General features: G+C 32.0%; 1 protein-coding gene across 1 annotated transcript; it reads left to right on the plus strand.

The window, feature by feature from the left end:
* Nucleotides 1-2,350: 2,350 nt before the first annotated feature.
* On the plus strand, nt 2,351-11,202 carry LOC140446173 (gustatory receptor for sugar taste 43a-like). Its single transcript, XM_072538706.1, has 5 exons — nt 2,351-2,437; nt 3,594-3,767; nt 7,899-7,967; nt 8,469-8,558; nt 10,804-11,202. The coding sequence occupies exons 1-5, from the start codon at nt 2,420-2,422 to the stop codon at nt 10,858-10,860; spliced, it is 408 nt and encodes a 135-aa protein (XP_072394807.1). The 5' UTR covers nt 2,351-2,419; the 3' UTR covers nt 10,861-11,202.
* The last annotated feature ends 1,275 nt before the right edge of the window (nt 11,203-12,477 follow it).

The following is a 12,477-nucleotide window of genomic DNA, read 5'->3' on the forward strand; positions in this document are numbered from 1 at the left end:
AGAGAAAAATCGGTTTTACAATTCAATATGATATTTTAGATGAGTTATAATGAAATTTAGTAAAATAAAAAATATACACATTACTATAACCTACCGATTATTATATGCAAAATTTACTTATCAAACAATATAATAATATGAAAATAAGACACAAATTAGTTCAAACGCAAAACACAATAAATATCGACTTCAGACGACTTTACACCGGCAAGACAGAAAGCTTGTATAAAAACAAAAGTTCAACAATAATATCGGTTATCAATGGTGACTATTGCAAATTGCAAATTATGAGATAATAATTATATTTTAAAGTATCTTAATACTGACTAAGTCATATATTTTATAATAGAAAAATAATTTAGATATATGCTTATATATGTGTCTTTATACAAATGGTGTTTAGTTACTATTTATTTATACTGAATAGTATATAGTATATAGTAGTTATTTGCCATTGTATATCTGGTTTTGTACCTTTTTCAAAGTACGCTGTGCAATTGCTTGTTGCAATAGTGACAATGAAGATAAAATCTTTAGGTTTCATACATTTCCTAAAGATAGCGTGACCAGAAAACTGTGGATTATATCTTGTTGTAGATAGGATAATTTTAATTGTAATACTGCAAGAATTTGTTATACACATTTTAAAACTGAAGATTACCAAAGAAATCTACAACAGGAACTTTTAAATTACGTTTCTAAAAAGGGTCTAAAACTCAAACCTGAGGCAGTACCTAGTCTTTACTTGCCTAAATCAACATCGGCTACCCTTTTAACCAACCAAAAGAAACGCGTACAAGGAGGCGAACACAGAGAGTCCAAAAAGTATGTTGAGCAGCTTCTTACTACTTCTAGGTCAACAACGTAAGTCTAAATCTTTATTTTTATTAATTATTAGTCATAAAACCTTAATGGTTTTTTTATATCGATTTGTTAAGTAAGAAATTAGCCTCAGCCTGCTATGCAATTTGCAATAAGAACTGTTTCGGAGGAAATCAATTTAGCATCTTCCAAAATAACATATGTTTCTTTGTTAAATCATGTTATCATTATTAAAATATACAATGTTATCATTATTATAAACAATACCAAGATAATTTTATGTGTGAATATTACAAAAATGTCATTTTAAATGTTGTGCAATATTGTGTGCCCTCACTACACTCATATTCGATGGCCAGCTAGCTCATTCGATATAAATAAAGTTGACTTTGTCATTATTTATTTTGATTTTGTGTTTAGTTCAGTAGGTATATATACGTACAAATTTTGTGTACCTCCATTACCACTTTTCTGTATCTTTTTAAACATCTGAAATATCGAACTCTGGAGTATAAGTTAATTAACCTGTACCTACGTGTAATAAAAGATAATTAAAACTTGTCTTATAAAGGATATCTATGTTTTATAAAGGATAAATATTATAATAACATAATTTTATCATATCTTTATAATTACTATAATTAAATTAGCCAAATTATATAAAAAAACTTAAAATTAAAAGTCTTTCTTATACAACTACATTCAAATGTTGCGTTAATAAGCGATCTTGACTACGTCATGCGCGAAAGCGAGCCGATTTTGGAACATTATGTATCATACCTTGTGTATTCATTGTACCATCATATTCTACTTAGTACGACGCCGACGTTAGTTAATGTTTGTCAGGGTGTGAGCGAGGACTTATAGTATCAAACATTTTTACCAGTTCTTTGCTGTGGTAGTTTCGTGATTCAAAATGACGGAAAGTATGCCGGGCTCTTCAGTGTGAAAAACAAGAAATATTCCTGCCTTCAGACATAGTATTTCAAAAATTCCTATGGTTAATAAGTGACGAACAAAAAGAAAGCGTTAGAAAGCAAAACAAAAACCGAAAACAAAATTAGAAAGCAGACAATCTATCACTGCGAAAAATGTCCTGATCAACCCGGATTTTGTGTTGAATGTCTTGAAATTGCTCATATTTATATGAATCAAAATCAAATCAATATGTGAATCTTTCTGTATTTTACAAAATAAATAAACTTATTATTTTTTCTAAAATTCCTTTATATAATTATTTTTCTAGAAAAACGTTCTAATTTGCCTTGTGCCGGAGCCAGTCAGCGATTTTATAAATAAATATACACTTTATTTAATTAATTTAATGTTATTATATATTCTAATATCAAATACAACGATATTTTAGAAAAGAGTTATTGCCGCTCAGTTTTTGCATTATATTTAATCATTTTTGAAACTGTGAATTTTACCGTCATTAAGCGTATTTTTAATTGCCCTTCAAAATATTGTATAGGTATTAATAACAATTATTTATTAAAAAAAATTCTTATGTGTACTATTTTTAGCACGAAAACTGTTCTTTTTTTCTATTTACCATGATAAAATATTTGAAGCAGTGGCAGTAGTTAACAATTCAATGGAATTTTGTATACCTGTAAGTATAATTTTTAATATTAATATACATTGTACAGCTGGTTGATAAAAAAACTGATACGACTCTTAATGCGTATTTTGTAGAAAATTAAAAAGTGTATTTTGAAGGATAAATATTTATTATTTACATAATGTCACTGTCACAGCCAAATCTTAAAATTTGCAGATAACTGATTCTGTTCAACCTTAAAAAATGGCTCCACAGGCTAGCAAAGAACTAAAAGCAAGAATTGTAAGAAAATTAAAAGATTGTTGGTCACTATCTGCTGTAGCGAACCATTTTAACGTAAGCAGAAACACAGTTTTTAATATTAATAAAAGATGGAGAGAACAAGAAACTCTCGAAAGAAAGTTCTGTAAGACCAAAAATATCTACTGCTCATGAAGATCGTATGCTTTTGAAGAAATTAGAAGAGAATCGCGTCTTAGGTACCGAACTGCAGCAACAAAACAAGCTCTTACACTACAGCAGAAGCAATCAAGACATATTTGCTTTAAACCATCAGTTACAAATTGCTCGGTCAACTTTTAATAGAATGAGAAAACTTTTTTGTAATCGCGATATTAATATATCGCTCCGAATAAGAATGCTTGGATGTTATATTTTCTCTACCCTTTTGTATGGGGTTAAAGCTTGGACACTTAAAAAATCCAACATTAAAAACCTAGAAGCATTCGAAATGTGGTGTTACCGACGTATTTTGAAAATATCATGGATGGATCGCAAAACAAACGAACAAGTTCTCGAACAACTAGGAAAACAATGCGAAGTTTTAAATTCCATAAAAATCAGGAAATTGGAATACGTGGGGCACATCATGAAAGGTGAAAAATACGAACTACTAAGGAATATAAGCAGGGTAAAATCAAAGGCAGATCATGGTCCTTATGCTTGTCTACGAGAATTAGGACCCTTCTTAGGAAAGGAAATCAAGGTCTTAAGACCGACGCCTTTTTGTTGAATAACCAGAAGATTGGATTCTACACAGTCGTTGAGGTTTTCTACAAAAGGTAGCTCATGTGAGACCCATTCATTTATGTTTCAGTTGTTTGATTATCTCGGCCTAAGCGAATCTCATGCCCTAGATATTTTTGTGAGCTATTACTTATATCAATATGAATATAAGGAGCTATATGAAACTAATTTTTATTTTCAGCTAATTATGTTGAGTTGTTTGCTTCACTTAATCGTCACACCATATTTTCTGCTTGCCAAAATAATATCTGATGATACAGATATTTACTATATATGTTTGCAGAGTATTTGGTTTATAGGACATATAGGCAGAGTTTTAATTATTGTCGAACCATGTCAAAGTTGTATAAATGAGGTAAGTTTTTTTTGTCTTGGATTAAACAATAGATAGAATAATAAAAACATTTTAAAACTAGAGATCTAACTACAGAGCTAATAATAAAACAAGCATCCAGAGCACATTAGCAAAAATATTAGCTGCTGAAAAATTCTAAAAGTAATATAAAATATTACTAATTGCATAGAATATGCAAAATATGCATACTACGCAAACTATGCAAAAAAGGGAAAATATGCAAAATCGACAAAATAGTTAATAGTTATTTAACCAACAAGTGTATTAATAAGGGCGATTAACAATTGAGATATTTCAACGCGTGAGCGAAGCGAGCGCGTTAATGTTCGAGATTGTTAATCGCCATTTTAATTCACGAGTTCGTTACAAAACTTTTCCGTCGACCGTACTTTTCAGAAATAAAGATATCGTAGTTTAAATATTTATTTACTTAACGATAAACAACAATTTTTTTCAGCTTTCATTGACTTTATTCAAAGTGTCCTTAGTGGTAGTTTTATTATAGTAAACATTAATATTTGAAATGGTACAATTACTGAAATTAAAGGAAGATATTGATAAATGATTATCTGCTGTATAGCATTGTGACAAATTTATATTCAAGTCTTCTTGGACCTCTGTAAATTCTGTGATAGAAGAATTTAAATTTTGGTGGAGTTAAATTAAACTCTTCGTCAATATCCATCCTTTGATTTTTTAAATACACAGAATTTTAAACAATAAAGTAAATAATGACATACAATGACAGATAGTACTAACAGCGGCTACTTCATTTTAAATTAATTTTTTAGTGGGAATATAAATAGGTATATGTTTGGTTGCCTACACCACAGATCACTGCCAATTACAGAGCGTTTAATTTATGCAAGCAATGTATGTTGTGTTGCCTATAATGAAATCGTTCATTAATAGAAAATCATTCATTATTAGGGGTCATTAATAAATGATTTTGAGGGTGTTAAAATTGATCATAAATGGACGGTCGACGAAAAAATGTTTAAAATATTTAAAATATGTAAAGTATGCAAAATGTGCAAAATATGTCTAATATACAAACCATGCCAATTGTGCAAAATATGAAAAATGTGGAAAATATGCTCTATGGATATTTGCCTAAGCCTGCTTATAAACCCCATGAACAATAGTAAAATGCAATAGAAAAAGTAAATAAATACAAAGATAAGAGGTGTATACTAAAGTTAGGTTTAAAAGGTTTTATCTAGTTTTCTAAAATTATTTCTTTATAACAATATGAACCCTTAAAGGTCCAATTTTGGTAAAGTGAACTCAGAAATGGCATTTTTTGCTAAATTATATATTATTTTTTACTTAACGTGAGTGTTTATTCCAATGGACAATAGGCCTCTTAATAAATTAAAATCTTCGAAAAGAAAAATCATAACTTATAAAATAATTGCTCCCTCAGACAAAATATAAATTGTAACGATTATTTTGCTTACCACATAGGGTATTACTATGGGGTGTTGAAAATTAAGGACAGAAATTAATTTGGTGGAGATAGGACAAGCAAAATAAACCGAAACTTTGACGAACGGCCACTCAGGGTTTATTTGAGAGCTGGGTCGTGGATAAGTTAATGGCAAGGGAGTTGGATTGGGGCAACTACAAAAATAAAACAAAAGGAGTACTTGCATGAATCTCCTGGGCAAACAAAACACAAGAAGGTTCTCAAGCTATTTAAAATGGACGAGGCTTAGAAGAATCTTCCTGCTGGATGAAAGAAAAAGCTCTTCTTTCCTAAAAAACACAAAAAGAGGTTAGAAACTTTTTTAAAAGAAATAAACAAATTGGTTTAGAGAAAAAATTTAATATTTATTGTTGTCTTGGATCACCACAAACACTTACAAATAAAAATAATAACAATAAAATACAAAATATCAAAAACAAACTTACTATGTTTTATCAGTTTACAAACTCTTGAAGTTGTAAGTACTACAAAACTTACAATTGCTAATGGGCGACAATTTGTAACGGAAAAAATTAGAAATGAAAAATTTATATGAAGTATTTAAATGAAACTATGCATAGAGGTTAACCTTTTTCTAAAAAAAAACAAAGCAAAAAGGATCTGTTATAATTAGGTATTCACCAAATGTAAAAAAATAAAGCTAGCTGTCAGATGTCAACACTAAATTTTAAAACTAAGAACAGTTAATATGACAGCTAAGCCACATCCTATCATCTACAATTTTAATTACTTCAATTTTTTAAACTGTTATGAAAGAAATTATTATTAGAAAATTTTTATTTTTCCTTTAAAAATCACCACAAAGAGTTACCTGGATTTCACTAAAATTTCTTTTAAATTTCTGGGGGTGAAAACTGGACTTACACTCTCTGCCACACGAACAAATTCATCTCCAAACTGCGAAAATATTCTGAAACGGCTTCTTAGGACAAACAAATTGGGGTTGGAAGTTGTTCACTGGGACGCAAATTTCAGACTCGACTTCTTAGAAAACTGGAACATATGTGGGTACCTTTCAAATCTGTTGGAAACGCCGCAAATCTCTTAGATACAAATCTCTTAGGTGGGAGACGACATAAAACAAATTAGGTGATTACTCTTATTAGAACTGACACATTACATTGAGTATAAACAACTTTTTTTCAACAAATTTGCTGGTTCTTGACGCCGACACTCACAGCGTCTTGACTGTTCAAAGATTCTTCCAAAACTTACTGTAACTACACAATTACACAGTCAACTGCCACAACACTATGGACGAAAAACAAAGAATAATTACAAATTTGAAGAAATATTTGGACTAACACTGAAACCAACTGCCCCTAACAGCGGCCTCAGCGAGAGTAATGTGCTCCGCAAAACCTTCTCAGCAATCTAAGTGGATGTTCATTTCAGGTGCAATATTAAGCAGAAAACGATCAAAGAATATCGAGGAAATACCCATCTGTGATATATAAACAAACTTTAAAATGTGTCTATTAAATACATTGAAAATATTCTTCGCTGTTTTAACATATACGAGGGGATTTCAATATATACCAAAAAATTTAATGATGGTACAAAATCAATATTATATTCATTGCTAAACACGAGTTTTTCTTTATAAGCAGTGTTTTTATAGCGTGTAGCTTTTTTTGCGATTCTCGTATTCGGTATAGTGATCAAGTAAATCAGTTTGAATTTCCCTTAATGGCCTATATTCGCATGAATTCGAGAGTATGATAACAACTGGTTGATTGATAGGTGAACGTTTGTTTGTTAGTATGTGAAAAAGTACCCACTAAATGGGCACTTTTTCCTTTTTTTAGCTTCTGGTACTTTGCTTCTTTCTTTTTCGTTTTATTATTGTGTTTCTGAAATTATAACCCTATCTGCAAGACATATTATATAAAATAACTTAAAGAAATTTTTTTTCTCTACTTTTGTACTCTTTTCTTTTGTTAATTTGATTCTGTTCCTTATCTTCGATTTCTCCTTGTATTCCATGAATCATTTACCTGTTCAGCAGTTAATCGCCTAAAAGCGTTAAGTTGCAGGAGCGTGCAGAACATCTTTAAACGTGGGAGTCTGATTATAACAGAGAAAGTTTGTAAAATATCGAGAATGTCTTTGTCTGTGAAAATATCGAAATACCCCAAGGCTACTCAGTCTGAATAAAATGAGTATATTAGGCAAAACTAAGGGTAATATTAGTTGTTGAAAGCACAGTACTCGTTCTGTTACCGTTCTTTCATAATGCATTATGTAAGGAAAGTAGTTTATAAAGTGTGTTTAAGTTAAAAGAAGATTCATCACAACGAAGACGCCATGAGTTATTATCGTTATAATATAGGATTGAGTGGGGTGGACAAACTGGACTAACTTTGATTCTACGATCGAATTCACGTAAATACCAATGGTTTTGCACCGTATTGAATGATTTTGCTTGCATAAACAGTTGTATTATACCTATATAAGACAGAAATAGAAAATAAAAATGTACCAAAAGATATAATAGATCTACTTTACTCATCTGGAATAGCACCATTTTTGAGAGAGTTTATTGACTTTATTTTAGAATCCTTATTAAGTAGCTTTATATTGAAAGAGTTAATTATTTTGATACTGCACTATATTATAATAATTAGGCTTATTATTTTTAGCATCATAAAACCTCAAGTGTTATATCTGACATGCTAACTTACGAAGTTGACGATACTATTAAGAAAGGTGTAAGTATTTACTTTTACAATAAATTATTTGGTTTTGTACATTTTTTATTACACTGTACATAGTGTGGGCAGAGTGGCTCTAAACTGAATCTGATTACTCTGCTGTAAAGAAAGCAATTCTGTGTATTTTCGAATTGGGATCAGATAAATCTTTACTTTTTTAAAAGAAAGACAGTTAAGATTTTTGCTTTAATCCGTGCCCTTGAGCATTGCAAGGCAAAAAAGACGACGCTAAACGATATAAAGAGAAATATGAAGAATCTAAAAGTTACATTCCACAACATATCTCCTCACATAAGCAAAAATCCTTGACGAGCTGGTGTCTTCTACTCATAAAGAGTATATCGAAATAAAAGAAAGATTTGATTTCACGTATGGTGCCTTTGTAAGTCATCTATTTACATCTTCGTGGAGGCTTCTTTTACGTCCCCCTTCCAAGTCAAAGTTTAACATTGAGCTTATTTTTAGCGGCTATTTATAAACTTTTTTTTATTGTTTTAGATGACAATGTTTTCACTTCAGTTTAATAGATGGAAACTAAGATTTTCTTCATGCGGATTTTTTAAAATTAGCAGAGCTTTGTTGACATCGGTAAGTTTAAAAAAATCAACGGCAACGGTAATTCAACTCAAAAAGGCCTTCTGCGAAATAATGTTGAATTTATCAGCTTTTGTGCTTTATCTGTTTCACAACATAAACAAAACTGCGTAATAAAGTAACATTAATCGACATGTCTTACACTTTATTTGATAGCCTGTAGCTCTCAAAATAGTGAAACATTTTATACATTGAAGTGTTAATGTTTAAATATAATCTCAATTTTCATTGTAACATATCAGGAGCCTAAAAGTCAAGGGGTACAAGTGCAATTTTAAACAAACAACAAGAGCACTAAGTAGTTGCTATGGAGTCAAATATTGTTGTGGCAAAGGGATACAAGCGTATCACTGTACAGTGCTGCAATCTAGCGGATGGTATAAGTACTACCTCAAATATTAGCTGTTTTACTGAGAAGCCAAGAGGTACAAGCGTCACTTGTACCCCTTGGCCTCCAACTGACTGTCATCAGAGTTGTTTGTTTTTGAATGTTATACACGCTTGTCGACACTGTTGCGTTCGTATCTTTTAATTCAAACTTTACCCATATTATTCTATGATAGTTGGCAACTTTAAGAGTAAAGTAACCAAAGTCTTGCTACCTTAATCGAAATGGACATCGCAAGTATTGTAGATGAAGAAAAACAGGCGTCTCAACGTAACCTCTTTAGATTAGATTAGATTAGATTAAGAGAGGTGGCTTTTCGGCTTATTCCACTGCGACCTTTTCAGATCTATTGTGGTTCTCTAGTCCTAGATAAGATTCTCTAGCCTGACCCTTTTTATAAAGTCGTCTAGTAGCTTCGGGACTGTACCTTCCATGTAGCTATTTGCCGGTTGATTTTCTTCTCCTAATGCAAAGAACCGCACATCACACGGACATAAAATGTGCTCTGCTGTTTCTTCTTCGAGGTGACAGAATCTGCACAGGTTATCATCTGATAATCCCATCAGCTTGAAGTGCCTATTCAGCCTACAGTGCTATGTTAGAAGACCTACTACGGCCTTGACTGTTTTCCCGTCTTTGCTTATTAGGTCTGCCGTAAATTTTGCCAAATGTTCTTTAATGAACTGTTTCGCTTGTCTTTGTCCTGTTTAATTCCTCCACCATTCCAGCTAACCAGCCAAGGCTACCGTAACCTTGCTACGGTCTCCTAGTTTATTTAGGTCACACACGCAATCCGATACTAGCTTAGAATTGACCTCTACAGAATTGAGTGCCTTAAGCGCTGCCTGACTATCTGTGAAGATGGCAACTGAATAGAACGTTCTTTGCTACCTTTCTATTTATTCCACACAGTTATGGATTGCAGTTATTTCCGCCTGGAAAACTGTCATATCCTTAGATAGACTTATCGGGAAATGTATCCCTTGATTTGTGCCTACTATGCCGGCTCCCACACCCTCCGATGTTTTTGAGCCATCCGTGTACCAGGTAGCAGCAGCTTGTATGGGTACACCTTTATTACAGTCGTCCCTGCCTGGTATCTTAATTGTGAACTTATTGTTAAAGCTATATCTCGTAACTGTTGCATCTATAGGTTTCCTCATCACAATATAGGCTTTTAGTTCCTCGATTAGCTTTCTGTTGTCAATACCATGCATCTGGCTTATATGTCGCTGACTATGGATTAACATGTGCATCACTGATCTGGCTTCGCCATGTATAAAGATATGAAGTGGTGGTAGATTCAACACGACTTCCAACGATGCAGTAGGAGTTGTTTTTAAAGCCCCCGTAATACACAAGCATGCTAGCCTTTGTGTATTACCTAGCAGCCTTATTGCTCCCACTTGCTGCGTCTTTGTCCACCACGTCATCGAGTCATTTAGATTTTAGTCAATTTTAAAAGAGAATCCAGGTATAATACTGAATTTAATAAAAAATCACTGAAATGGGGGGTCATGAGCTTTAATTGCGACGTCGACAAGAGGGAGGGACTCGACTCAAACGACGCTTTACGACGACGGGGTGGAAGGGTATTAAAAAGTCCAACATCTTTGGCAACGTAGTGCATGCATTTCTGCTTTGTTTCGATTACTTTTATGTTATTCTGATGGGCGGTAGTGTGCGGATTTTTACAATGCTTTTTAAAATATCTATATCATAACACCATAATGTGCGGCTTACTTAAAATTACAGTAAACATTCAATTTGTGGAAAATTTTAAAATATGTAATATTTAACACGTTAAGGAAACTCTGTAACCTCTTTTAATATACCTTTCTTTTTTTATAGATTGCCGGAGCTGTAACTACATATCTTGTTATTCTATTTCAGTTTAACACTACTTGACACGAGTTATTGTATCCTAATTGTAGAGAGAGTTAAAATTTTAAGACGGTGTTAACTAAAATATACTTGAATAATCCGGCATTTACACAGGACAGTATTACTGTCACTGACGCAGACGAGACAGTCGATTGTTAAGTGTAAACCTCTACTTTTCTTCAACAATCGCTGTCACGACAATCGTTTCTTTGGCTGTCGTGACAAAGTATCATAATAGCGTTCCAGACAGTTTAGATCGACTTAAGATGGCGGAAACTAAACAATTTCGTGAGCAGCAATAGCGCATTTAGCATTATTATAGGATTTGGTCGACAAGAAAGCCTGAGAATAAGATTAAAAACAATACCTAATATGGTCTAAAAATAAATATCTGGTAAAGAATCTTTAAACACAATATTATTAGACCATTTTTCTAAGACAAAAATTTAAATTCAAAAAAGTTTTTGAACTTGTCACAAAAAGAAATTTTGCCGAGACTTGTTGAAGTAACTCCAGATGAAGAAGAATTTTCAAATGGATTGGCCCTGAGCACAATAGCCGAGACATCAAGAAATTACTTAAAAACAGTTTTAACAATGAATACCCCACCCACCAAGGGGGTCCAAACTATTGTTTTATCTGGGGGCAACTAACATCCAAAATTTATTTTGTCCAAAAATTTACGAATAATAAGGCATGAAAATGCGAATGGGTCATTTTGTGGGGGGCAAGCTTTTAGTTGATTTTCACATTTTAAAAATCCTCAGAGAGACAGTTAACAGAACACAATTTTTTTAATTCTGTCATGACAATCTATTGTCTCGTCTGCGTCAGTTACAGTAGTACTGTCCTGTGTAAACACCAGGTAATACAAATAGAACGATCAATTATTCTTAAATAACTAAAAAATTGTGTTTCTTTTTAAAATAAAAAAACCTGTAAGATTGTAAGCACTGGAGTTAAATTTTCATCACAAATAATGTATTAAAAGTATAAAATAGTTTCAAATAAAATATAACGATTTTTATTACGGACTAATACTATAGTTTCTAAGTTGTCACCGATAAATAAAGCTAGTGGTATAACATGCCAGAATATTCTAGCTATAAAAATTCACGCTCATTAATTTGATGATAGATACAAATTCCGTATAATGGTTAACACGAATAACAGACATTACTGGTTCATCGGCGATGTAAGTCTTTGTGAAATATTGTAGTCTGTTCTGTTCTTCTACAAACATCTCCAAGTCTATCTGGTGACTTTAAACAACTGAGACGGGTTTTATCCGAAAAATACAAAAATTAAGAAATCAAAAGTACGAATATCAAAGTATTAAGATAATTTACTCTTATTTTTCATGTTATAAGGTTATGTTTTTGTTTGAATAAAACTTGATTCTCGGAAAATTCCGGAAAATCAACAGAATTATAATTAATATAAGGAATATAATAATATAATGTATCATTAATATATAATGAAAATATATGTTTCCGGATTTCCGGAGGAGTGGGGGTGAAAATTATGTCATCATTATTAATACTGCGATAGATTATTCCAGCCAAATTTAAAAAAGTAAGTTTTTACAGTGAATTTCAAATGGACTCAATTTTTCCGAGTTTTCCCATATTTCCCGGCCAG

This window comes from Diabrotica undecimpunctata, chromosome 7, assembly GCF_040954645.1.
Source record: "Diabrotica undecimpunctata isolate CICGRU chromosome 7, icDiaUnde3, whole genome shotgun sequence".
NCBI classification, from domain to species: domain Eukaryota; kingdom Metazoa; phylum Arthropoda; class Insecta; order Coleoptera; family Chrysomelidae; genus Diabrotica; species Diabrotica undecimpunctata.